The 27,960-nt window shown below is 54.9% G+C and overlaps 1 protein-coding gene across 9 annotated transcripts in view; it reads right to left on the bottom strand.

Annotated features, from left to right (window-relative positions):
* Positions 1–305: 305 nt before the first annotated feature.
* The window catches only part of ARHGEF10L (Rho guanine nucleotide exchange factor 10 like), a 134,934-nt gene continuing 107,279 nt past the window's right edge, over positions 306–27,960 (bottom strand). For all 9 annotated transcript variants that reach the window (XM_033113890.1, XM_033113892.1, XM_033113894.1 and 6 more), the window contains 4 exons: positions 26,955–27,103; positions 10,163–10,337; positions 2,609–2,731; positions 306–1,389 (listed from right to left, as the gene is read on the bottom strand). In XM_033113890.1, the coding sequence (XP_032969781.1) occupies positions 851–1,389; positions 2,609–2,731; positions 10,163–10,337; positions 26,955–27,103 (986 nt within the window). In that variant the 3' untranslated portion in view covers positions 306–850. The remainder of the gene's footprint in view (positions 1,390–2,608; positions 2,732–10,162; positions 10,338–26,954; positions 27,104–27,960) is intronic.

The raw sequence follows: 27,960 nt of genomic DNA, 5'->3' as shown, positions 1-27,960 counted from the left end.
CAATAGTTGGCACTCACCTCGTGGGGCTGTTCAAGCCACACTAGAAATGTGGCTAATGGGACTGGGGAACTGAATCGGTCATTTGATTTAACTTTAACTTAATATAATTCATTTTAAAAATTAAATAGCCACGTGACCAATGGCGACCGTGTCGGATAGCCCAGTTCTAGGGCCTGTTCTTGTGGCAGCGTCTTCCTGATGCCTGGCCTGGGTGACGCCTGCTGAGGGCAGTGTCACCCTTGGTTCCAGAACAATCCCTACCTAATGACAGCTGCTCTCTCTCTTTCCCTATCACAGCTCAGAAACAAAACCTCAATCCAAGTACTGACATTATTCTTGCCTTTTATTCCAGCATCTCCCAGAACTCCAATATGTACAGACTTTATACACAGATAATATACACCATATATACGTATTTATATATATATATTCACACACCATCCCACACGCTCTCATACATGCACACGCACACGCTTTTCCAGGAGGGGTGCGTGGCTGCCTGAGCCCCACTCGGCCCGGACAAGAAAAGCCGGGCTTGCCAGGCAGTTATAAGGTATTGCGGGATTTTTGTTTGTTTGTTTTTAAAAAGGCCATTTCCTCCAGAGGTGTCCTCCCTCACCCCAAACCCAAACCCCTCCCTGAAACACTGAATTTTTTTTAAAAAAAGGAAGAGGTTTTCCTCTGCTCTGCCAAGGTAGTTCCTGGTGATCCAGGCCCGTCCACGTAGACCCGTGCCGATCCCTGGAAGGCAAATCCGCCCAGCGCTCCCTGGGGGACCCAGGATGACCTGCAGGGCCCACAGCAGGCCGAGAGCCCGGCATGGCTGCAGCTGTGCACCCCTGGGTGGGGGCTATAGCGTCAATGGCACCTGCCAGATAAGGAGGGTGCTGTCCATCTCCCCACACGAGGCCAGCCGCCCGCTGACACCCGAGGCACTGCCGAAGTTGCGGTAGCCCTGCCCGCCCGAGATGATGGCCATGGAACAGATCTCCTTGCGGTGGGCGTCACGGGCACAGGGCCGGCTGCGCACCCAGACGTCAGGGTCATCAGCCATCTCATAGATGGAGCCGTCCTCCTCGCTGTGCTCCAGGGCGGAGCCGTCCGTGGGCACCGGCTCCCGCATGGAGAGCAGTGGGCCCGGGAGATGGGCCGTGGAGCGCAGGCGGTACTGTAGGAGGACGCCCTTCTTGCGGGTCAGCTCTCGGCCCACGTGGCTCGAGGGCGCGGCCGCTGGCTCGTGAGCCTGCCCGTCCGGCTTGTCCTCCTCGGCCCTTGGGCCCTCAGCCTCTTCCTGGTCACTCCGCAGGATGTCGAGGGCCAAGATGCTGGTAGCCACGGCCAGGAAGGCCACAGGCCCGCAGTGACCGTTGAGGGAGACCATGCCTTTCCCTGCAGAAATGGGGCAGAGGGAAGAGGCCCAAAAGCCCAAAGCTTTAAGCGAGGTACCCACACGTGTCTCTGGGAGAACATTCTGGTTGTTTGTTTGTTTGTAACTGTAATCTATGTCAGAACCTTCTCAGAAGGCCATGGGTCTGGGGGAGGGCGCTCCCATGCTCCTGGGCTACTTTCTTTGGGGAGATGGAGCAGGAGAATAGGAGTGACCTTCTAAACCACGTGGGGACCCTCGGTGTGAAAGCAGCTGGAGTTCCCTGCCCGGGTCACCTTCACGTCTCAGCGCCTTTCACATCCACCTGATTCTACAACTCATCCTGGAAGCCCCATTCAAGCTCCTCCACGGTGCGTCCTTCTGGAACTCACCCACGGAGAGCTGATGCCCCTGTCTCTGTGACCCCATTCCCCAGGCATCTGCCATCTCAGCACGTGCCACCCTGGACTACAGCTGCCCCACCAGACTGTCAGCTCTTTGGGGGTAGAGTCTCTGCCTGATACATCCCTGCAACCCCAGGACCAAGCCTGGGATGAACAACATGACCCAGGTGATGAGAAAAACAGGAAATCTCAGAATTTAGGAAGAGAGTCTTCATTAGCAGAGAGCTCAAGATCTGGTGGGGGCTGGCCTGCCCTCAGGGCTCTGCCCCACCCAACTCCACTCACCCCTGTTCTCCAGCAGCAGCTAGAGGAGGCCACTTTGTCATCTGCAGAGGCAGAGAGAGGCCCAGGGCTGCGGCGTACTCCCTGACTCTGCCCTTATTCTCCTGGGCCCCAGGGCCACAGGTCAGGGCAGACCTCCCTCTAACCCACGCACACACATTTGCACATGGACGCCATCCGCAGGAGCCCTCAGCTAGTTCTGTCTCTGGAGCCTGGACATTTTGAAGCTACAGTGTGGAAGGGGCAGAAGGGGCCCGGCAGAGCCTCTGCCATTAGTCAGGTGTCTCAGCCAGTCCTCAAACAGTCTGGCCAATACGCATTACTGTGCCCATTTACCAGACTGGGAAGTTGAGACTCGGAAAGGAGGTGGGAGACTGTGGGGCTGGGATGATTTAATTGCCTTGTGCCACCATCTGCCTGTGATGACAGAGAACATCGGAGAATAGGCAGCCCCCATATCAGAATAGAGCATAACATCTGGGCGTAACGTTCACCGACCCCCCGGCCATCTGCAGCTGCCTCCCGGGCCCTACAAGACTGGCTCCCAGAACCTCACCTGTGATTTTGGGGATGCCTTCTAGCCGAGGCACAGGCAACAGGACGATGACACCCTGGTCGGTACCCACCCAGAGCAGACCCTGGCAGATCAGGAGACTGGTGACGCACAGGTGCTTCTGGCCTGCAGAGAGAGAGGGCAGCGTGAGCAGCACACCCTCCTTGGGGGACGGCAGAGGGTTCTGGGGGCAACCCCAAGGTGAGGAAATGGCACAGTCCTGGCTCCTCCCGTGAGACAAGCAAGAAGCTGGATGGGGTGTGGTTAAGACCTGGGGCTTGGGAGGCTGACCTGGCTGAGGTCTGCCCCTGGGTCCCCAGGCTGAGTGCGCCCCCCAACCAGCCTCAGTTTCCTCCCATGTGTGTGACGTGGGACTGCCACAAAGACGTAATGAGGTAATGCCACAGAGCATGGCGCAGGCCCCTGAGAGCTTCCCACGCGCAGTGGCTGGGTTATCTGGCACAAAGCGTAGGCCCAGGGCAGCCCATGCCAGGGCCACAACCAGCCAGCTGGGGAGTGAAGCCAGGGAGGCCCGGGAAGGCGTGGGTTTGAGGGTGAAAAGGATATTGGTGTGACAGGACGCATGGGGAGGGGCCAGAGTGGATACGAGACAAGGCAAGTTGGCAGTGGCACAGCCCCTCGGTGTCCAGTGTGCCAGGTGGGCCCTTCCTCCAGCAAGGGCATTGGACCTGACAGTGAAATGGACAACGCAGTGGTAGGAACTGGCATGTTTTTGATGTCAATCCAGATTAGTCCTTCTTGGCCATCCCCTGGGTGCTCTCTTCATTTTAGCAAAAAGCGATGGCAGGGAGGAAACACGGTGTGGGCTGCACAGCACAGTGGCCAAGAGCAGGGCTCTGGGTTCAAACCCCAGCTTGGCCACTTCCTGGCTACGTGACCCAGGGCCAGTCCCTAAACCTCTCTGTGCCATGGTTTCCTCACTGGCAAGAGGGGACAGGGATGACATTTCATAGCCTTGTCTGAGCATGAAATGAGTCGATGAATGTAAATCACGTAAGCCAGTGCCTGGCATATGATGCACACAGACAGGTGCCATCGGCCGTTATCACTCCGGCTCCACGGCTACCAATTCCGGTCGATGGGAAAAGTATGAGGGAGAGGCTGGGAGCAGACTCCTGCCTTTCCAGAAGGCCATCTCGCTTCTTGCCTGCCTCCTTCTGCCCTACTGAGAGGGGCTTATTCTTCCCTCAAAGGAAATTCAAATTCATGCTGCATAGCACGGCAATGACAATGCCAGGTAACATGTGAAATGATGCTAAGAGAAGTGGTTCTCCACCTGGGTATGCACCAGCACCACCAGGAGCACTCACAACTGAGAGGTCAACCCTAGAGGTGAGGCCCCAAACCACACTTCTAGCAAGTTCCCAGGCGGCGCTGATGCTGCTGGTCCAGGGACCACACTCTGAGAGCCATCGCTTTCGAGTGTCTAAAGCATGCAACGTACGTGCTCTAGTCTGACGTCAGCCTTGCAACAGCTGAGAGGCATGCAAGACATGATGTTACGCCCATTTCCCAGATGAGGATATTAAGGTCCAAAGAGTCTGCCCAGCTGGGGAGTGCGGTGGGGGGAGCCGAGCTCAGTGTGCTGCTTATCATGGCCTGTGCTTCTATTGCCTCCCCCTCTTGCACAAACTGCTTCGGGTCCAGACGTGTAGGCGTATGGGCTTCCTCTGCAGAGCAAACAGTCTCAGAGGAGCATGGTGGGAATCCAGTCACACAGGAAGCAGGGTTTCCACTTTGGGGATCACACAGCCTTGTTGGCACCCAAGACATCCTCAGGTGCCTACTGTGTGCGGCACTCTGCACTCAGTGCTGGAAGCACAGTGGGACCCCCACACACATACAAAGTTCTGTCCTTGAGGAGCAAACACTCTAGAACTTTCTGGTATAATGCTACTGTTCTCTATGACACTGTCCACTTAGGTAGCCATTAACCACATGTGGCTACTGAGCAGTGAAAATGTGGCCAGTGGGACAGAGACACTACATTTATCATTTCATTTCATTTTAATAGTGGCCACCATATTGGGGCAGCCCTGGAGAGGAGAAAGAGAAAATGAAAAGAGCAAGGAACATAAAAGCTCGGCAGAGAATTCCACTGGGGGGTGGGGCAGAGAGTGGGTGCGAGCAGTCCTGGGTTTTCGTGCCTCACTCTGCCTCCAGGAAGGACGGGGAGGCGGATGTGAAGATGTGAGATCAGACGACGAGGAAGAGGCAGCCACACCAAGACCTGCGCAAAAGCCCAGAAGACAGCACATGCAAAGGACCTACGACCAGAAGGAGCTTAGCGGGTTCGGCGGAACAGACCGAAGCCAGTACAACTCAAGGACCAGGCAAACTCCAGATGACCAGAGAGGCAGTCAGAAGAGTGGAAGGGTCAGGTGAAGGCTGGGACCGTTCATGCTGAGCACGAGGAGAAGCTACCGGAAGGTCTAAGCAGGTGAGCGATAGACCCGATTTTAGAGGAGTGTTTAGCTGCAGTGTGGTGCACGATAGGGGAGGGGGTGGAGCAAGGGGATCCGTGAAGCAGAGACGGTGGCGGCCGAGACACAGTGGTGGCAGGGAGGTAATGAGACACCAACAGGTTCGAGTTCTGTTTTGAAGCAGAACGACAGAGCTGTTGACAGACTACGTGGGAGGAAAGAAGCGAGGAATCAAGGACAACTCCAAGGGTCTTTGTCTGGAGCAGCTGGGTGCGCGGCAGTACCATTGACTGAGATCTGGGGGGGGCAGGCTTGGGGTGGAAGTCCAAGTTCTCTATTGGATGTGTTTAAGATGCACATTAGACATCCAAGTGGAGCTGTCAGCAGGCAGTGGGATATATGAGTCTGGCGACGTGATGCAAACTCAAAAAGTCATATTCATAGCGTTGATTCAATGTAGAAATGCAAACCACACTGGAAAAAAAGCCAGTTTGTCACTTGACAATGGGGACTATTTTACAAACAATCTCTGGTTGTCCGTGGAGCTAGGACTCTTCCCCAGTCAATCCGGAAAGTGCAGACTACAAACTACTACCGTGTTTCCCTGAAAATAAGACCAGGTCTTACATTGAGGTTTGCTCCAAAAAACACATGAGGGCGTATGTTCAGGGGATGTCATCCTGAAGAATCATGCTAGGGCTTATTTTCCGATGAGGCCTTGTGTTCGGGGGAAACACGGTAGGAAAGCCTTTAGCCCTCAGGAAATCAGGATGCAAGAGGCTCAGGCTGCGAGCTCCCTTTTGTCACCAGCTGGCTGCCCTTCCTGGCCTTGGCCAAGGTCCGTAACTAACCTATTTTTCTCTTTGCTTATTTACTGTTTGCTGCCCCAAATGCAAGCTTCACGAGGGCAGCGGCGTATCTGTGAGCCCGAAGTCCACCCCCCCACACACACCCTCCTCGCTGAATGCCCTGGCTCGATGGTGGACACTCAAAAAGTATGAGTGAATGAGTGAATGAATGAATGAATGAGTGAATGAAAGTAGAGAAATGAAAAAGGACACGGGTGTTGATGTCACTTACTAGTTGTATGAATTGACAAGTCACTTTCTGTCCTTGATCAATGAGTATTACAAAGCAACCTACCTAGATCAATTTTATGATGATTAGAAATATTATATATGCATATATATGGTATGTAGATATGATATATATACACAGTTGAGCACAGCTCTTAACCTGTAGTATACAATCAATAAATGGAGGCTATTAAGATAACAGCTGTGATTATTAAAAGGCCCTGGACTCTAATGTCTTAAGATCAGCTCCACCAGAGCCATAAACCCACAAAAATAATAGCGCCAAGACAGGCAACAGTGGCAAATCTTTCATCTCGAGTGCCTCACCTCCTTTTCCAGGGCCCCCGGGGCCTAGAGACCAGCAAGAGACTATTTCCTGAAGCCCCTACATCCTGGCGCTCCCCCTGGACAGTCGAAACCCAACAAATGAAAGTAAGGCAGTGAGAAACCAAAAGAGAGGCCGGAATTGAGAAATGATTTCACCAGCAGACTCACTCTTGGGCCCTTCCTTCTCCCCCCCTCTGCCTTGAGGAAAAGAGCCAGGCACTTCACAAACAGTCCAAAAGAAAAAAAAGAAAAAATTCTAATGGTGGATAAATATTTTATCACAGAGACTTAATGCAGCAGTATTCAATTCACCCAAGCCATCTATCTGGAGATATACAACTTTAAAAAGCTCAGGCTCTCCGAGAACATTTTATTAATGACCTGTCTAGTTAAGAAGGGGAGGGCGTTCAGGTTCAAAAATGCATTAATACCAGTCGGGTGCATGAGTGGAAGACGGGGTGGGGGGGGCAGGGGAAGGGAAGGAAGCATGATAAATTTTTAACGTTCCCTTAAAAAAATCCACGCTAAAGGAGGAGCAAATTTACTACTAACTATGCAATTATTTCATTTGGTTGTATGGGGGAAGAAAAAACTATTTAAAAGCCTTTTAAAAATATCTCTAATAAAGAATTTAAGAGTGCTGCTCTGTTGGTCTCCCACCGGGGCACAGGTGGGGTGGATTGAAGCTCCCTCTGCCTAGGGCTGGCTCCAGCCCAGCTCCCCTCGGGTTTGGGGGGTCCTGGCCTGGCAGGCCCTAGGCTCCTGAGTGTTACTGCAGGAACAGTCAGGCCTGGCGAGGAGGCCCAGGGCAGTAACTCCTGGGGACCTTCGGGAAGCCCTCCCCCAGGAACCTCAGCCTCCATCCCAGACGCACCCGGGACCCAGCCCCAAGGAGGTCCGGCAAACGGAGAGTTAGCTTCTGTCTGCTCTTGTAGCTGATACAGTGGGAAGGGCACCACCTCAGAAGGCAGGGTATGAGCAAGGAGCCCCGGAGGAGATGCATGGCCGATGGGGGCCAGTGTGACAAGAGATAGGGATGGCCAAGAAGACAAGACGGGGATGATGACAGTAAACGCCACCATCGGGGCTGAAACTTGCTCGCGCCAGGACTGCACTGTCTCAGATAAGGCCCACATCTCCCTGAAAGGCAGGGACCGAGGAGCAGAGAGGCTCCCCACTCACTCCCAGTCACAGGGCTCGAGGCGCCAGAGCCGGGACCCCAGCAGGGCTGGCCCCACTCTAGGCTCTGGTCAGCCCTACACGGCATGGCCAAGCTCTGACTCAAATCCAGGCCCTCGTTGTACAGATGGGGAAACGGAGACCCGGGAAGGGGGACATGGTACACCAAGTCTGTGAGACAGCTGGAATTCAAGTCCTGGCTCGGCCTCATCAGCAGGGTAACCACAGGCCAGCCGTATAACCTGCTGGGCCTCAGTTTACCTGGCTCTGAAATAATCAGAGCAATGATGAACACCCCTCCTTCTTCAAAGGGTAACTGCAAAGAATCAGTCAATGGTGGTGAAAACGCACTTTAAACATACGCAGTGAGTCAGAGTTGTGTTGGTGGAAGCTGCTGTTTTTCTACCTGCAGCCGGGTCTGTGCACAACCTGGCTTCTGACCCCTTGGTAACCTTGATTCTTCCTCTCACTCGCCCCTACCCCCACAGATGAGATGAGAAGACCAGGAAGGCCTATAGATTACCTGGGTTTTTTGTTGTTGTTGTTCCATTAACTTGAAATAATTTAGCTATCAGCATGAATGTGGAAATATTTTTGTGATACAGAGACATGTTTATCATAGTTAAAATGGATTTACTTTGTATAATGGCTAAATCCTATGAAATACAATGAAACTGAAGCTGCGAAACGAAAGTAAGAACAGACCCATAACACAGGTCCCACAAGCCCCCTGCCACACGCCGGGGAGCATGTCAGGGAAGCATTTCTTCTCCTGGGGCACCTTCCACACTCCAGGAGTGGGCAAGGTATCTTCCCATGCTAGATGGCATTTACCCGGAACCAGAATCCACCTCCTGTCATACAGGGACGAGAGACACTGGGAGGCAAAGAGATCTGCCTGAGACCCCATGGGGTCAGGACTGAGCCAGTCCTGAGCCAGGACTCCAGCCACTTCTGAAGCTATCTCTTCCCCCATTACAAACAGTGGGACTCTGAAGTGAGTCTGACCTGATGTGACTCGCAGTCCTGACTCTGGCCAGCTGCATGACCACAGACAAGCCACTTTACCTGCTGAATAAACCTCAGTTTCTGCATCTGTGCAATGGGGACAATCCCCACCTTGTGGGGTTATGATGAAATGAGATCCCGCAGGTAAAGCACTTGAGACCGAGCTCACTGCAGGGCTCGTGACAGAGTGGCAGTTACCATCATAGACTATCACTATTGGTCTTGTTGTTAGTAACCATCATGCCCTATGGCCACAAGTCCAAACTCAAGGACAGCCATGTCTGACCGGGAGAAAGCAGGAGCCAGGATGATTTCTGGGCACTCTACCTGGCGTTAGGGACCAGGTCTCTGGGGTACGACAGAGGCATGCATGACCCCCGAGGTGCTGGCTGGCATGCCTGCCCTTGGTCCAGCCTTGTAAGACAGGGAGCTCAGTCCCCCGACTCAGCACACAGCCGCTTCCAGCCCCCGCCACAGCCCATCTGCTCGAGTCCTTGTAACAATTAGCTCCAGCCTCCTCCCCCGCCCAAGCCCTGCCGCCTGCCATGCCTGCTCTGTGTCCCAGGCCCCAGGGCCCTTCAGCTGATTTCTGGGCTGTTCAACCCACCCCAACCTGCAATGCTTGGACAAGACAGTCTCTTTGTCCTCCCAGACCAGCCTGTGGTCAGTCTGTCTGTCTGATGGAAGCTGGGCCAAGCAGGGAAGCAAGGCAAGCTGTAGGCTGCTCTAAAGCCATCTGGGAATAGAAATGGGTCCTGAGCGGGTATCTGCCCTGGCTCCAGCCCAGCACAGCCCTTAGGGGCCTGGGTGGCATCTTGGGCAGCAAATGGTAAGGAAGATGCCTGGAGCCAATTCCACCTTGGCCTCTGACAGACATGGGGGCGGGGCGGGTGTTAGGTGACCTCTGCCCTTAATCCTCTCCACCATGTCTCACAAACAGCTATGCAGGAGAAAGTGCAGGCCCCAAGGGGGTGCCATCCAAGCCCTTGAACCTCCCCGTGCCTCCAAATCCTGACCAACAAGCTAAGAGATACAGTTGCCTTTCTTAGAGAAACCTCTCAGTAAAGAGCCCCTTGGTTGGCCTTCTTTCTTTCCCTTCACTTCATCCTGAAGGTGATCTGAGGCAGAATGAGGTTTTGGGGCAACTTGAGGTGTGGTAGGTATAGACAGGCCTGGGTTCCCACCCAGAGTGGCTTTTTAGCAGCCGCCTGACTTGGGACAGTCCACTGAGCTCAGAGCCTCACTCCCTGCAAGCCCCATCCTGCTGTGCTGCAGTGAGAGGGGGCACACAACGACGGCAAGAAAGGCTTCCAAATGACAGGCCTGGGTTCGAATCCTGACCCCAGCATTTCCCCTCCCGGAGGACCCATTTTCAAGGCTGACCCACGGCTGCCTTGAAGGTTAACGAGGTGGGCTGGCCAGGACGCACCTCTGCGTGGCCATCGAAGGTGCTGCGCCCATGTCAGCTCCCTCCCTCCGCAGGCCCAGGACAGCCGGGCACGAGGCCCCTGCCGCAGCCTCACCTGGCAGGAGGAAGGTGGTCCTGGTGGCGATGTTGATCTCCTGCAGATGCTCCAGCGTCTCCGTGTGGAAGAGGCGGATGGAAGAGCCGGAGGAGAAGGCCATCCAGACGCCGCTGCCCGCTTTCACCATGTGTGTCACGCTCACGGCCTCGTCCTGGTACGCCTCGAAGCTTTGCTACGGCACAGAGGAGGGGGTCGGTCTGGGCGGATCTGCCAGCCGAGCCTCTGGGGGCCTGATCCAGCTGCTAATCCAGCTGCTGCCTGAACCAGAGTCAGGCTGGAAGGAAACCTCAGGAGCCCAGCTGTGGCGTGTTGATAACGGTCTGACAACTGGCAGGGGCATTCTGGCACGTCGTGTCTGCCGCTTCCCGCAGTGTAAATACTTCTAACGGAGCCAAATCTCAAGCTACCCACACGACCTCACTGAACAAGGCGCAGGGAAAGAGTCACGCACACGTGGCTCTCAGGAGTTGATAAGACCCAGCTCTAGCACTGCCACTGTGACACGAGGGAAAGACAGAGCCAAAAGTCAATGAGCGGAAGCAGCAGCTTACTTCTAAAGTTACGAAGGCAACATACAGGGCTACCGGGAAGGGAGGCAGGTGGTGTGAGCCAAAGCCTCATCTTTCACAGCAGGGAGGCCACGCGTAATGTCCAAAAATTAATATAATAAAGAACGAGCAGAGCAGACAAGTTAGTATCATGAGGAAAGTGCCGGGTGGTTTAAAAACAGAACAGGTGAAAGTATTTTCTCCCATGAGGCAGAACAGGGGATGGAGAGGGGTAAGGCCCTTTCAGGATGAACCACATTATTTGATTTTTTTTTATAGGTGTCTGTATAATTTCATTCTTTAAAAAATAAAACAAACTCTTTTTTAAAGAGGGGAAACAAACGGTCAGGCTTCCCATCCACTGAAGGAACAAGTTCTTAACTCAGCATCCCAGGCCCCAGCTCTGCCTCAAGTCGTGCCTTTCCTGGCAGACTGCCTCCACTCCAGGCCAGTCAAAGCCTGGGACAAAAGGACGCTCATGACACACTATGCTGCCACTCCTCCGCCCTTGCGATTTTTGTCTGCAACGTGCATCACCCACTGTTCTCCTGGGAACAGCTTTTCAGCATCCGAACACTCCCCGTCAAGGTGCTGTCCCTTTTCCACGCGACACCCGCAACCGCACTTGCACCAGCCACTTCCATCTGCTTGCCGTACCCTGTCCCACCTGGTGATACCTACACCACTCTGTGGCTGAGCTCAGCTGCCGCCTACCCTGGACTATGAACTCCTAGGACAGACACTGCACCTCAGACCCTTCAGGACCACCCTGCTCAGCACAGGGACCAGTGCACAGTAAAATCCAGTCAAAGACTGAATGGATGGATGATGACAGTCCATCGATGACAACGCCAGCACAGCAAACGAGAAACAACCTAAATGCCCAACTATTGGGGACCGTCAGGTAACTCTGACATAGCCACTTGCTGGCCTATCCCACATCCATTCCAAATTATGTTTACAGAAACCAAGTGATGGACGTAAAAAAAAAAAAAGTGAATATTATAGTAGTGAATGCAAAAAGGAAACAAGAAAAAGAAAGGCTACATCCAAAATGGGGGGAGGAGGAGGGACAGGGGAAGAAAAACCTGCACACAGGATTATTCTGGGGGCAGTACCTGATCAGTTTCCTCCTTTTCAGTTTTCTGTTGCTTCCATTTTTTCTATAAAGAGCACAGAAGCCCACAACTGCAGGAAGATGTTGGTCGGCGCATGTATTTTGTTATTAGACCTGCTATTAAATCTCATTTCCTCAATAACCTCACAGGCCTGGACCTCAAGGTTCCCCCCTTGTAAGTGGAAGCTGTCACGAGGAATATGGGGACCTGACTGAGGGGGAGCTCGGCACAGGCTCAGCTCCAAATATGGTCTCTTTCATTCAGTAGATGTTCTTGAGCTCCTACTATGTGCCTGGCATGAGTCTGGGAAATAACGATGAATGAGATACCCAAGGGGTCTGCTCTTGTGGCGTGGATGTTCTCAGCACTGAGGTAATTGAAATAAACAGATAAAGATTACTCCAAAATAATAATAACCACTGCACCGAAAAAAATCTTGGGATCCATTAAGATTGGGTAGCCAGGGAAGTTCTCTCTAGGAGGAAGCATTTAGTCAGAGACGTAAACAATGTGAAGGAATCAGCCCTGGGATGATGGCGTGGTAGAGGGGGAGAGCATTCCAGCAGGTGCAAAGGCCCTGGGGCAGGAATGCGCTTGCCATGTTTGAGACACAGAAAGGTGGTTAGTGTCGGGGAGCACGGTGGTCAGGCAGAGGTGGGAGAAGTGTGGACAGAGGATGCCAGGCTGCCTTGAGTCCCTGGTGAAGAGTTTGATTACACGTAAGTGCTGGAGAGCGCTGAGCTGCTAAGTGAGATATATGATCAGGTGTCCCTTTGAAAGAAGTTCAGCTTGGCAGTGGTATGGCAGGAAGCTGGAATTCTGGGCCTCACATGGGCTTACGGAGCACGAAGTACGTAGCAGTAGGAGGACTCCGTTTCTTTTGCCGCAGGGTCGCTCCAGCCCAGGCCTCAGCCCCGACTCCATCCTGGCTCAAATCACCAAGAGGTTTCCCACCAAGATAAAGAAGCTGGGGGGGAAAGGGGGGTCTTCTATGGGGAGCCAAGCCAATGAACTCAGAGCTCATTCCCAGGAGGGCAGGACTGTGAGATGGCCAACGAAATTGCTTTTTCGGAGTCACTCCCTGATGGCTGAGCTCTGCCCAGGGCAGGGTGGCTGGAGGACTGGGGGAACAGGAAAGCCGAGGGTCCCCAGAAGAAGGGTAGGGAGAGGCAGAGCGATATCCTGCTCTCAGAAGGCAAGGTTCTACCACTTGCCCCTTAATGGAGGGACCCCAAAAGCAGAAGCTGTAGCTCCCTCTCACACTTCACCAAGGACAGGCACACATGGTCTCCATCAAAGTGGGGGCTCACAGCGGCGAGGAGGGACATACTCAGAAGACAGGGAGCTATTTCCTCTCTCAGATCGGGGGCTCAGACTAGGGGCTCCTGGGGGGGGGTCTCTGTTTCTCTCTCCTCAGCACCCTGCCCTCACCCCAGTGAAGGCCCAGGTGCTGGAGGCTAAGCCAGGAAGCCTCTGGGATTGGGGGAGAGGCCAAGCCCCCTCTCAGCCTCCACAAAGCTGGGCCCCGTCCATGCAGTGTGGGGGGAGGGGTGGAGTTTCCATTTCTCTGGCCTTTCACTCTAAATCTGCTGCCCGTAGCCCTGGCAGTGCTGGCTTCCAACTCTCTTTTCTTGAGCAGCGAATCCTTCAAGGAAACCTTAGGTGGGGGTGACGGGGGAGGTTGCTATCTTCCTGAACCGGCCTGCACTGGAGACAAATTTCTTGAGGCCCAGAGCAGGCAGAACACCAGGTTCACACAGGACACCTTCCCGAGGGGCCTTGCCAGGAAAGGCCCGACAAGGAACCACCCACCCCAAACACAGATGAGACACTGAGGCCCGACCCGACTTCCCACGGTGCCCATCATCAGCGAGCAGACGGATGAACGGATGGGGCAGCAGGATGGAAGGGGGCGCCCGACGTGCTTTGTCTGCAGACTTTTCCAAAAGCAGCTCACACATACTTGTACACGAATGCGCAAACACATGCACCAACGGGAAGGTGGACGTGAGCTCACACGTGTGCGGGGAGACTCCTGCCCGGCTCCTGCAGAAAAGTGAGAAGCATTTCCTGCCTCTTGAAAAAGCCAAACCTCACTGAAACCGAGAGGCCGGGGACTACGGAAAGCTGCCCCTGAATTTGCAGTCAGTCATCCCTGTGTGCTGCTGTCAGAATCTAATGAAAAGAGAAGTCAGCAGTAGAAATCCAGGCTCATTTCTCCAGAGGTGTAACAAGTCTGTCTCCAGGCCCAAGAGGATTTGCACAGGCTTGTGCAAGCCCACCACGTCCAACGGTAAGGCGGGTACAGGAAAGAGCAGGGGGGCATGTGAACGACAGCACAGCAACCCCAGCCTCTCACTCCTTGATTCTCTCTGGGCTCCCCAGAACGCCTCCCCATGCCAGGGAGAACCCCCCCCCGCTCACAGAGCCAGGTCTCGGCAGTACTGACTGGGCCTCCTGGGCACACAGGACAGGAGCAGGTCACACAATGACATCATGGGTGCCTGAGGGGGGCTGAGGGAGCTGAGCGTAGCACCCCGGTTGGGGGCAGGCTTCAGGGAAGCCCAGCCCTTGCTGCGCACTGGGCTCAGAGCTGACAAGCCATTACCGTTACTTTAGTTTTCCAAAGCCCGTGTTTACTCACCCAGAGAGGAGCTCAGAATTAACTGCCAGAGGAGGCTGTCAGCTCATGGAGCTCTCCTTTCCTCCCAATCAGGGCCAGGTGAAATGCTGCCCACCTGGCACCCCAACCCAGGCCATGGCTTCCCCTTTCCCACTCCTGGCCCCCTCCTCTAATCCCTGGCCAGTCTTGGAGGCCTAGGAAGGGGGCCGCCCTACCCCTAAAAGGCCTCTATGCCACTTGTCCCTGAGTAAGGCCCACCTGCCTCCAGCCCCGCCTTGCCCCTCCTCTGGCCTCTGGAAGGCCCAGCACGTCCAGCCCACACAGTCCCCATGGGCCAGACACAGCTATTTACTAGCTGCTTACTATGTACCGAGAACTGTTGTTAGAATAATGCTATAGACCAGAGGTCTGCAAACAATGGCCCTCAGGCTACACAAGACTGTTGCCTGTTTCGGTGAATCAAGTGTTAGTGGAACATGGTCACGCCCACACAGAAAACAATCCACGCCACTAGCGTGGGAACTCAGCACTCTGGCTATACACCCTTGGTCCTCATTTAAGGACAAAAAGATCTGCAAAGAAATCCCGAACTCTCCTTAGTAGGCTGGGTGGTAGGGTATAGGGAGGGCATAGCAATTCTGAATCTAAGTGGCGCGATCGAAGTGCGCTGGTATTATTATTGGGGACCACGGTTTTCACAACGAGAAAGGAGTCAAGTGTGGAAAGAGAGAAGGTCAGGGTGGAGTGCTATGATCTTGGATTTGAATAGAGGCATCACTATAAAGCTCGAATGTTCTTCTTGGCTCTGTCCACTGAAAGTGGCCGCCCAGAAGCACTGAGCACCCCAGACCTTAATTTATACATACCGTTCCCCACAAAAGGGAACCAGCCAGGGCGCCCTGGAGAAATGGCTGATTAGGGCAGGGGAGCAGTAGCAGCTGAGCCTAGAACTGCTCCCGATGCAGAAAAGCAAGGAAGTGCTCAAAGAGTGATGGGCCTGACCCAAGGACCAAGGGACTTCTGTCGGCCAAATTTGAGACCATTTGAGCATCAGAATAATCGTGAGAGTCCTACACGATAGCACACTGGACTTGAAAAGGAATGTAGGAATTTGTAGTGGTAGTGAAAGGGGGAGTCTAGTTGGAGGATGGAGAACTCTAAATAATGCAAGTTTGGGGTGAAAGTTTGCTGAGGAACAGGATACTCACAAATTTCCAAGAATCGCCTGCAGGTGACCCAGTAATTACAAAGGGAACCTGTATCTTTCCAGTGGGGAGACCTGGCGGACCTGCTTACCCCAGGGATCAAGGATGAGGCCAGCCTGCATGTCCCACCGCCTCAGGTGAGGCAACGGAAGGAAGTCGTATCTGGCCAAGAATGTGGCCAAACACTCAATACCCATCAGGAGGAAACAATCAGGTAATTCCAGATCGTGGGACCTTTTAGAAGACACTGGCTTTGACTTCTCAAAAAAGTCAATCTCATGGAGACAAAGAAAGAAAGATAGGTAGATAGATAGATAGATAGATAGATAGATAGATAGATAAAAAAAGAGCAGAGGGGTTATGCTAGACCAAAAGGAGACTATAGAGACATGACAACCAAATGCAATATGCTGTCCCAGCTGGATCCTGGATGGGATTGAAGGGAGAAGCTATGAAATATATTTTGGGGACAACTGGAAAAATGTGCATATGAACAAAATATTGATGTTAATTAAATTCCTGGGTATGATAATGCTCTTAAAGTCATGGAGGAGCGCCACGCTGAAGTATTCAGGTATAAAGTAATGATGTCTCCAACTGACTTTTAAATGGTTTGGCAAAAAAAAAAAAAAAAAAAAAAAAAGATGTGCGTGTGCATAATGTGTATAAAGTGGTGGAGGGAGAATTATGACAAAATGTTAACAGTTGATTTACTAGGTGAAGAATTTATGTGTGTTCATTGTACTATTCTTTCAACTTTCCTATAGTTTGAATTTTCTTTTAAAAGTTGGGGGGAAAGGCAAAGTTATTTAAAAAAATAAAACCGGCAGCTGGTGGGGAGGACCCTGGTCTGCCCCCTGGCTCCTAGCTCATCTCTGGCTCATCTCTGGGTCTCCTGTCTCATCTATCAATGGGGAGCGGAGGAGAATCTGCCTTATGGGGTGCTGGGAGGTTCAAGGGACAGTGCTTCACACCACGAGTGCCCCATGCACGCTGGCTGCACTCAGGAGCTGGTCGGGGAGCTGGGAGGAAAGCAGGTGTCCTGCGCCCGCTCACGGAGTCCTGTCCCTTTCACCACTTCCCCGCCCCCACATCTGCACAGAGGTTTTGGGTGAGTGAGATACTGCCCCAAAGAGTGCTGACGCAGCCCAAGCTCCAGTCGTACAATATTTATGTGCCTCCAGGTGACGCTTCTGTGGTTGGTTTCTATAAATTCCCAGGATGAGCAGCTCAGAATTCAAAGTCATTAGAGCTGAAATGACGCCAAGGAGCCGGGAAGGAATACTGGTGCTTTCGGGGACCGGGAGCCACCAAGGCAATGGCAGAAGGCTGGCAGAGCTACTGCTTGCTGGGCACCTCCTGTGTGCCAGGCCTTTCCCAGGCCGCACTGTTCCATCCTCAGAGAGCTTTGTGAAAGAGGCAGGCACGCGGAAGCGGACTCCACGAGCCGCGGTGACCCGCTGGGCAGGGGCAGCCAGGCACAGGACTGACCTGTGGACCCAAGCTCAGCGCCCCCCCACCAGCACTCTCACGTTGAGCACCTCGGCAGGTGGGTGTGTGAAGGGGCTCTTGCTTCCTACGACGAGCTGCCCCGGGAGGCACCCTCATGGGCCCAGAGGTCAGCCGCAGGACACTTGCCGGCAGCTCACCAACTCCACCTTCGCGTAATGTCCCTGCACCACCATTCCATCCTCATCTAACAGGCAGGACACCAAGGAAGCTTCCAGACATCAATGGTGTGGGTCCACTCCATCAGCCAGAGGACAGGCTGGTCACCTAGAGGTCACACTCCAGCTACCGTACTGGACAGGCAGACAGTCCATCTTCTACAGGCAACTAGCACAACAACTCCCTTCTTTCTTTATCTGTCTCATTCTTATCAACGTTTCACAGCCGAGGAAACAAATTGAGAGACTTAATGGTGTTCACAAAGTCCCAGTGCTTAGGAAATGGGGGGCAGGGGAGCCAGGACTCCAACTTAGGGTGACCAACGGATCCTAGTTTGCCCAGGAAGGCCCAATTTGTAGCACTGGAAATCCAACTCCTCATCCTGGGAAAACCTGGACGGCTGGTCACCCTGCTGGGACTCCAAAGCTCACACCAATCTCTGAGCCACGCACAGACACCTGCATGTGGGCCCCGGCTGAGGCCCAAACACTCTGCCTCCAGAATCTGACCCAGTCAAGGCCAAGAGACCGTGTGCCAGAAGCAGACGTGTCCTTCCTGATGCATTTCTGATGGAGGCATCCCCTTCCACCTCTTACCAACAAGTCAGTTGGCATCTCTGGCTCTCAGTTTTCTCACTGCAAAGGGCGGGGAGGGCGGGAGTGGTGAGGCCCTTTCTGACTAACGAGAGACTTCACCAGGCGCTGGGATCTCCTAGCTCCGGGCCACCACGGGAACGTAAAAGGGAAGGAGGGACGGACAGTCCCAAACTTTTAACAACCCACTTTGGAACTGATTGTGCAAAATGTGTCTTGGGTACATTTTTCTAGGAAGATGTCCAACCGTTTTTGACATGTCATAAGAGTCTGTGAACTACCCTTGGCCTCCCAAAGTTAAAACTTCCTGCACTAAAGCCTGCTTCTCACAAAGCACATAGGAAGGTAGGCACAGAGGTTGGGGTTGACCCCCTTACCACCCCAACCACAGCCCAGACGAAGGCACAGAAAATGCCACTCCAGGGGGCCTGACCTGCTGTAGCCATGCCGACATTTTGCCTTTAAAAACAGCGAAACTAAAATGCTCTAGCTATTCCGGAGGAAGTAGGAAATAAAAAGCATCTCAGAGCGTGGGCTACTGATAGTTTCCTCATTAGTACTATGTAATTTCCTTTTGTTTTCTTCAATTGTGCAAGCCAGCTTGGCATTTTCTCTCCATGAACACCTGAGGAGGGAGGCCGGGCTGTGGGCCACCGGGGGCCACCAAGCAGCTTTGCATGACCTTGCCCAAGCAGCTGCTCCAGCCTGGCCCTGTACAAGCAGGTGCCGGGGGCTGCCTGGTACCTGCCCCTGGAGTCCCTGCAAGCCCCACGAGGAGGTGGGACCCCTGAGCCTCTGGTCAGAAGAGGAAACGAGGCTCACTGCGGGCGTGACCTGTCCTGGACATAGTAGGCCAAGCGCAGCGTACCTGGTTTACCTCTAGCGTGACACTCGCTCCAGCCTGAGATTATCCTGTCATCTGTATCCTGCGTGGGAGAGGCAGTGAGGTCATGAGCGCAGGGCTAGACTGTCAGGGTTCAGGCCCAGCTCGACCACTTCCTGTCTCAGTTTTCTCAACTTTAAAATGGGGGTAATAACTACCGCTTAGGGCTGTTGTAAAGATTACATGAATTCCTACTTGTCAAGAGCCTGGAACAGCCTCTGAGACGAGTGAGTTTCAATAGGGTTAACTCCCTGGGGGTGGGTGGTCTCTGCCAAGCCCCTAATACCCTCCACCACCATACCCACAGCGAGGGGCAGGTCCACTGCTGAAGCCAGTACCCAGTGCGAGGATTGAAGTGCTGGTCATTGCCCTGCCCTGGCCCGGGGGCACTGGAACAGGCAGCCTGGACGGTTCTGAAGCAGAGTCAGGTGTGATGGGAGTTTGGATCTGGAAAGTTCCCCAGCAGCCAGGACTCAGGAAAACGTGTCTAGGTGCCCACTGTGGCTGCCTTATTCTCTTTGTGCTTCCCAGTGTCTGGTTACACCTGTAAGTCCTGCCTAAGGGATATTCGTGTTCACCTCTGGGCGCCTCCCTGGTCCTCTGCCACTGACCCCACCCCTTCCCACAGCGTCTGCTTAGCACCCGCTGCACCTGCTTAACCAGAGGGGGAGCCACCCACACAGGGACAGCCGCCGGGACTCAGATTCCCCTTGGCCGCAGCAACGGAGGTGAAGCTGGGCCAAGGCAGCTGCCTGCCCTCCCCCGCAGGGTGTAAATGACAGGTGCCAGGAAGGGCCACACCTCAATAACACGCACACATCCACTCCCAAGACCACGGGGAGAAGCAGCAGGCATGTGAAAGGTTAGGATCGGCCGTGACCAAGACAAGATGGGGACTAGCCTGCGGGGGTGGGGGCTGGGGAGAGAGCAAGGGGGACAACAGGGAGGAGGGATTGGTTCTGGGTGTCAACAAGACTTACGCTGCAGTCAGGGACCCATGTGATATTAAAATAATCAACCAATTTCCACTCTCACATGCAGACACGCGTGATCACGCCCATGCACCCAATCACAGCTCAGGAGCCCTTCCCACCCACCCCGATCTCGCTGAACGCACCCAGGAAGCCTGGTCCACCACCCGGCCACACTCTCGCTCCTCTCCTGGACTCCTGGCCTCCTGGCTCGGTGGCGGATGTGTCTGCCCCACAGCTGAGCGTGAGTCTCCCACACCCAGGCGCCTGCCCTGAGCCAGCTGCTGGTCTCATCTCACCACCCGACCACAAGGATCCCTTCTCCCCCCAGGCATTCTGGGGGAGCTGATGCCTGCTCCTTTACCTCTGGTCGTCAGTGGCCATGTGAGGGCCACAGGCAAGGGCCACAGCCAGGAGCCCTGGGCAGCTCAGAGCCCAGCAGAAGGGAGGAGCTGGTGTGGGAGGGAGGGAGGAGGTGGGGAGGGCCGTGGAGGAGCAGAAGGAAAGCAAGAAACAGAGAAGTCAGCTTACTCTTGCCCGTAGGAAAATATGGAGGGACCGAGATACTGTCGCTGCTCGCAAATATTGGCAACCCTGCAGCAGGATGCAGGTATACACACCGACCAGAGGCAGTGGGCCACGGGCCTCAGGCTGGGGCACGGGAGTCAGAAGCACCCTGAGATCCTGGCTCTGCCACCTATTGGGCGTTCCCTGTGAGCCTGACCAAGTCCTGTAATCACCATGAAACAGCTGCTGACACTCACTCTGGGCTTTACATACATCAAGCTTAGTCCTAGGGGAGGTTCTGTAATTATCCCTATTTATAGGTAGGGAAACTGAGGCAATCAGTGGAGCCAGGGGCTGAAGCCAGCCAGCCCAGCTCCCAAGCTCACTCAGACAAGGCAGCAGAGACAGCTAGCAATGCCTCTCCAGAAGTTTCCCACCACGGAGACCCTCCCCCAGCCCAGCTGTGCGGCTTAAGGTGACAGCACATGATCGCTTGAGTGTACACTAAGCACTGGACTGGCCTCTGCATGTGTGACCTCATTCAACCCGTGATTACACCCAGAGTCGGCTCTGGGCTCCAGCTCTCAGCTTCCACTGTATTAAGAACCAGCCCAGGCCTGGCAGCCAGTAGGTCCATCTGTGGCTCTATGTGTCCTTACCAAGTTCCAGGGGGTTCAGTGGCTGCTCCTTTGGTGTCTGTCCTCTCCGACCCCTGCAGCGGAGCTAAGAGGGGACAGTGACCACAGAGAGGCAGGGGGACCTGGAGGGTCTACATGGAGGGCAGGACAGACAGACACTGATGGGGGCACTGGGAGGAGTGGGGGCTCAGAAGGAGAAAGACTGCACCTGCTGCCATCATCTGCACCCCCCTCACCTCCAGTCCCACATCTGTCCTCTCCACAAGGTCCCCTCTCATCTGCCTTCTCTCTTCTGTCTCCCTTTTCTCCATGGCTTCATAGAACCTGTTCCTGAGCCAACAGCTTCAAACTATTTCTTTTTAAAACCATGAAATCCTTTCATCAACCGAAATCTTCTGAGACGGTGGGGGTGAGGAGGGACCTCATATTGGATCCAAGAAAGATCTAAGCTCTTCTGGGGGAGCCGAGGGGGCCCGGAGCCCCGCGCCTAGCCATTCCCCAGCCTCACAAGACGTGCCCTGAGACACCCCAGAGCAGACTCAGCAACCACGGCCCTGAGCCTCCAGATGCTCCCCAAGGAAGGGGGCCCCACAGGATCCCCAAACCCACCCCGCCCCCACCTTCATAAGCTTCCTGAAAGGAAGTTCTTCTGAACATCTAACCTCAATTCTTCCTGCTGCTGGAAAACTCTTACCCTCCTCGAACTTGTTACTGTTGGAGCCTCCAGGGAAGTCTCCATTAACCTCTAGAAAACTGATTTCTCGGTTCACCCACCAATTTATAATTTAAAAAAAAGACAGAATGACAATAATAACAATGACAGACATGCAAAAAAAAAAAAAATGTTCAGGCAACACTGCTGAACTGAGATGAACTCGGTGGAGTGACGTGACCACAACCCACGGGCTCAGGTGGCCGGAACACAGGGCCCCCAGCTTCGCAGCTCCCCACATCTGAGGACTTGGCGAATGTTTCGGACCTCACGCAAATTTGCATACCATTACCCAAGAAGCCTTGCGCCTGGATTTCGCTTTTGCAAATTCCCACCCGTTTCATGTCATAAATAAGATAGGAGACAGAAAACTAATACAGCCCACGGATGCATTATTCATAGCGCGTCACACTGTTATGATAGACTTACAACAGCTAATACATGCAAACTATATTTGGGCACTAAATGTGAAAATTAAGGGTGGGGAAGGTGGGTGTGTGAGGCGATGGGCCGGGGGAAATCTGAGGGCCATCGATGTCCAGGAACCCAAAAATTTCTTATCTGGTGTGCTTAGTGACAAAAGGCGTCAGTGCCAGTATGAGAGGCCAGCGCCCGGGAGCCAATGGGAAGCGGGGTTACTGATAGCACCTGCTCGGCGCCAATCTCGAAAGCTGGTTAATTAAAATCAAGTGCTCGGTCAACTCTTCTGCCAGCCCCCTGCCCACATCTCCCTTCCCCACTTAGCAGACACACAGACAGAGCCCATTTCCCTAAGGAAAAAGCCCTCTGTCCTTCACAGCCCTTCGCTGAGCAAGTACTATGCGTCAGCCTGGTCTCAGCACCGGGACGTGATGGGAGCAGTGGGCGCCAACCAGGCACGGACTGCCCTACAGAGCTGCGGTCTCGTTAATCCCATAACCATCCCTAAAACTGTCAATGTGCGGCTATGACCAACGCTGTGAAGGAGAATGGCGGTGCTGCCGCAGGGAGTCACAGGGGTGTGACCCAGGGCATGTGGAGGAGGGGGACGTGGTCCAGACAGCCTTCTCCAAGGGTGGGGAGCCAGAGTCTGATGGGAGAGGCTCGCCCCAACTACCCATCACAAGAGCCCTACGGGCCGGAGCCAGGCCCGGTGCCCGAACACTGCCACAACTTGCCCTGTGTTCTGGAGCTTTCCAGGCAGGGCCGGGAGCCTTCACCCCCTGCTTTTGCAACTTCACCAAGGAGGCTCTGGGGAAAAGGGGGTTGCCATGGAAACATCTCAAGGCTGGCTGCAGCAGGGGCAGGTCAGAGGCTGGACCTCAGTGTGACACAGCTGTCCTACCCAAATATGTCTCCCACCTGTCCGAGCGATTCTGATCTACAGCAGTGTCCGTTATTGAGCAGGACCCACCTCCAGCGCACAAGACCCTCTGGCCAGCCTTTACCCAAATCCCTTCCCACCTTCTCTGGGTCTGGCCTCTGCCCTGCTTCCTCAAAGGCACAGTTCCTCCTGGATACTTCTCCAACTGGCCCAGGAGGCCTGAGCTTCCTCCTGCCCAGATTTTCAACCTTCCGCCCAGAAAAAACAGGTCCCACACAATGGCACATGCCCGTCAGCCCCACCTGAGTACCTGCCCTACAGAGGAAGGGTGTTCTTACATCATTCTCCCAGCAATGCCAGCCAAGAAGCAGAGCTGCGCCCTGGGACACACCAGCCAACGAAAGAGACCAGGCCCTGTTTTCATCTGCTCACAGCCCAGTTGGGTGCCAATGGACAGCGGTCAAGGAGATCATTTCAGGCCACACCCAATGCTCTGATGACAGAACAGGTGAAGTGTCAAGACTATGACTGGGGGCAAAGGTGACTCTGCTGGAGTCATCGGAGCAGGTCCCACTGAGGAGGTGGCAGCTGAGCTGAGACCTGCGTGATGAAAAGGAGCTGCCCAGGGGAAGCTGTGGGACTGGTGGTCCCGGCAGGGGAAGAGGGAACAACAGAGGCAAAGACCAGCTGGGGGGAAGGACTCTGACATGTTCAGAGACCAACAGAGGGGCCAGCATGGCTGGGGAGCGGACGCCACAGACTACGAGTCCAAGGCCTGACTTCTGGTTCACTTCGTCCTCTGTAAGGCTCAGCTGATGGCTTTGCAGTGACATGAGGCTCCAGTCACATACAGCACACTCACAGCCCAGCCCAGCCTCCACCTCCATCCCTGCCACGAGTGGGGGTGATGAAGACCCCAGCCCTCGCCGAGTCAGGGAGCAGCCTTGCCAGGCACGCAGACCTCCCCCACTTGGCAGAGTATACCCCGTAGGCCACAGGCCTCCTGTCAGCCTGTCCCCAATAAGTTTTTTTTTTTTTTTTTTTTTTTTTTTTTTTTAAATTAAGATGCAACAATCATTCCACAGCCAGTTTTCCCCTCCAGCAATCGGTTAAAATGAACTCCAGACGACTGGATTAGACTTTGAAGGTGGCGATCGAGATAATGAACACAGAGGCTGCGGTGTTGACACAGGCCCTGGCGAGCTACATTATTATTTAACAGCCTCGCTGCTGCTTCCGCTGGGATCAAGGAGCTGAACAAGCAGTTGGTGGGCAAGCGTCAAACCCAGAAACAGACTGCAGGCGCTGGCGCCTGGGGGGACAGACTCAGCAAGGTCAGGGGCGGCCAGCATGGGCCAAGTGGGCCTCATGGAGGAGCCCAGGATGGGCCCAGCTGGGCGCCCCCGCCAGGGAGCCATGTCCGCACCATCCAGCATCCCACACACACCGGGTTCTCTCCGGCCGGGCCCGGCTCACGGGGCTTCCTCTGTGGGGCTTCCTTCACCCAGAGCATCCTCCCCACCTCCTCTCTTCCCTCACCCACCGGTGCCAGCCTTGCTCAGGGATCCTGCCCTCCACGGCCCTCCCCTGCTCCGGTCCCTCCTCCACCTGGGTCGGCACCTATCATGCCACCCCTGGGTTCCATCGAGCCTGGGCTTGCCCCCTCCCGCCCCAGGTCTCCTCACGCTAGCTGACACGGACACTGCTCCCACACTGGACTCTGCGCCCCCAAGCTTCTGAGATCAGGTCTAACTCATGCTCATCCCTCCAACCCCCTATCCGAGGGCCTGGAAAGCAGGACGCCACCTGTCCGTCCTCTAAGTCCCTTTACTCAGTGTACCTGCCACGTGAGCTACGTGTGCTAGAAAGACACTGGGGAAAACGACGTGAACAGGGCCCAATCCTAGGCCCGGAAGACGTGTTGGTGGAAAAAGCAGGTGTGTAAACAAATGAGGGTTCCCAAGAGTTATGTGTGACAAGACAGAAACTGCAGGGGACAATACAGCCCAAAGGAGACTGAGCCTTCTGCCTACCCTGACGCCAGCACAAAGGTTAAGGGCAGAGTCAAGTGTCTGATGCCTGTGTTCAGATCCCAACTCAGCCTCCTTCTAGCTGTGTGACCTTGGGCAAGTCACTTAACCTCTCTGTGCCTCTGTGTCCACCTCTGTAAAATGGGAGTAATAATAGCACCTATCTCAGAGAGTGGTTTGAGGATTAAATGAGTTAATTCATGCAAAGTACTTGAAACCCATACCTGGTCCACACTCAATATATGTTATATTATCACTTCCTGGGGGTGGGAAAAGTCAGAAAAATCTCCTCAGAGTTAATACAATCGCTAGATTAACCACCTAAGTCTGCGCATTTAGGCCAAGACATACTAGCCACACCCTCAGCCAACAATACCACCCTGTCCGCTCTGAGTACGGAGCCGCTCTGAGTATCTCAAGTCCCCAGAGGGGGCTTCACGGGGGGGTCGGCTAATGAGCTGCGTCCTCACTCTGAAGTGAGGCATTCTGCTGCAGAGATTGCACGCGTGCCCTTCCCTGCAGGTGCGGAGCCCCAGGCACGCGTGCATGACCACAGCGCCCTGGCAGCAGCCCCTTCTCCAGGCCGATCCTCTGGGCCCGGCTGGCCACGCAGGACACCCAGACGGGACGAGCGTGGAGTGGCCATGCAGGTCGGCGGTCCTTAGCAGCAGCCAGACCAAGCTGTTTCCAGAGCCCGGGCGCTAGGGTGGGCAGCTTCCTCTCTATTCCAAGCAGCAGCGGAGCGCAGCTTTATTAAATATGCATGGCGATCGCATCGTTACTGTGCCCAACCAAGGATTGTGTGCACTGAAGGCACGCTGCCCGCACAAACTTTTCAATTTTCCTGGCTGCAGACGGGGCGCGTGCTCCCTCTGGCCCCACTGCGGAGCCCGCCCTCGCCACCCCTTCCTCCCCCCCTTCCCCCCACCCAGAGCTCTCCTGATACCCTCCGAGGTGTGCAAAGCAGGTGAAAGGCAGTATCGATCCCCTTTGTAAGAGCAGCTGGTCCAGAACTAATCTTAAATCATCGCGGCCTCGTGCTGAAGTCTGGTGGCCGCTCAGCCCTAGGGACAGTCAGGCCAGAGCTGAGGTGCGGGGCCTGGGCAGCACTGCGCTGCGGCTGGCGAGGGACAGAGTCCGATGGAAGGTGGGCAGGGCCCGGCCCGGGCCCGCCCTTCCCTTCCTCCATCTGTCTCCCACGTCTTGCACAGCAGTCGGCAGGAATGTGATGCTGACACACGCCCCACACCCACTGACACCAACTCTAAGGAAGCAGCTTGATTTTCCAAATAAACCGCACGTACGGCAACAAGAATGTATGGCAGGCACATCAGAGCGATAACTGAGGTTCGCCGAACACTTACATTGTGGCAGGCACTGCGTGAAACCTTCTCATTACATAAACATTCTCATTCACTCCTCCAGTAGTTCAACATGTGCTATCATCATCCCATTTCACAGATGAAGTGAGGCAGGGCGGGCCATGTTGTTGATCCGTGACAGGCGTGGGCCTGGGCTGCGCCAGGAACAAGCCCCTGGGACCAGGCCCTCATTCCCGGGGCAAGGCGTGGGCAGTGCTCGTCCCGGGGTGAGGCAGTACCCAGCAGCCTCACCTCCACACTGTTTAAAGAGCCCTCTCCAGGATGGCTGTGTCCCCATGGCCATCTCCTCGGCACAGCTGAGTCCTGGGTGCCAGTGCGAGGACAGGGACCCCAGCTCCACTGCCGCCGGCAGCAACAGACACAACTCAGGATGCAGGCAGGACCCTTCCCCTTACGGCAGCCCTGGGGACGTGTGTGGGGGCAGGCAGAAGGCAGGACCCCGCAGGGACCATGGTCCCCTCTGTTTCCTGACAAACTCTGGCTGATCCCCGAGACACAGAAAGGGGCAGAGAGCAGTGCCAGGGAGCGGGTAAGCAGGGTCCGCAAGCGTGTGCCCGGCAGGTGGCCTCATGAGCCAGGGGCCACGAGCCACAAGGAAAGGCCAGTACCTGAGTCTGCAAGCTGGTGGCATCCAAGACAGTGACCTGGGGCCCACAGCTAGCCCACACAGCGTCCTCCAGGCTCAGCAGGGTGCGGATGGGCCCTGGCCCCACTGTCAGGCACACGGGAGGGCTTTCCAGGTCCCAGGGAACGTCTCCTGGAGGGAAAGGAAGGAAGCAGGTCAAGGTCCAGGGCTCCTCAAGCCTTGGGAACCACAGCCCCCAGAGGTGTGCCCAGCCTGGCTCCACAAGACCCTCTGGCCCGTTTCTGTGGCCCCTCACCTGCCTCCCAGCAGAATGGCACCTGTTTCCAGCTGACTTCATTTATGCCCGCCCCTCCTCCAGGCCATTCTCCCCCAACTCTCCTTCCCTCCACCCTTCTTTTCCCTTCCTCTTTCCTTCTCTCTCCTGTTCATTCATTCCACACGCTTGCCTTCTCACAGATCTGCTGTCCTACTTCAAGGCACTCTGTCACCTTTACTCAGATCTCTGATAACCTTCTTCCCCCAGAGACACCACCACCCAGGTGTGGAAGGAGGAAGTCCCAAGAGGAAATCAGTCCCCAGTCCTCCACCCCTGAAGATGGAGCAAACCAAGGGACTGAACAAGGCTCTCCCTGCCCACCCCAGGGATGCTCGGCTCGCCCAAACCAGCCAAGAATTTTCCCTGGCATGTGAGCAGTGTTCATTGAGGTTGGTTTTCCTCCCAAGTCACACAGAACCCCCGTGGCTACCCTGCCTTGCCAGGGTGCCGGGCGGGTGAAAGAGGGGTTGGAGGAGAAAGTAGAGGCCACACACTGGAAAGAAAGGCATCAGTGCTGGGCCTAGGAGGCAGGACCGGGCCTGGCCACCCCTACACTGCCTCCACCGAGTCCCTGGAAGGCGGACAGCCCCCTCACAGACTCTCCCTATGAGCCAGCTGCAGCTGGCATGATGGAGCACAGCTGTCTGCACAGCTGGAAGGGCCACCAGGGTGTACAGTGGAAGCCAATGCCTGGGGTGGAGGGGGGTGACAA

The sequence above is a fragment of the Rhinolophus ferrumequinum genome, chromosome 9 (genome assembly GCF_004115265.2).
Source record: "Rhinolophus ferrumequinum isolate MPI-CBG mRhiFer1 chromosome 9, mRhiFer1_v1.p, whole genome shotgun sequence".
Classification (NCBI taxonomy): Eukaryota; Metazoa; Chordata; class Mammalia; order Chiroptera; family Rhinolophidae; genus Rhinolophus; species Rhinolophus ferrumequinum.
This window is presented reverse-complemented; position numbering and strand designations above follow the sequence as displayed.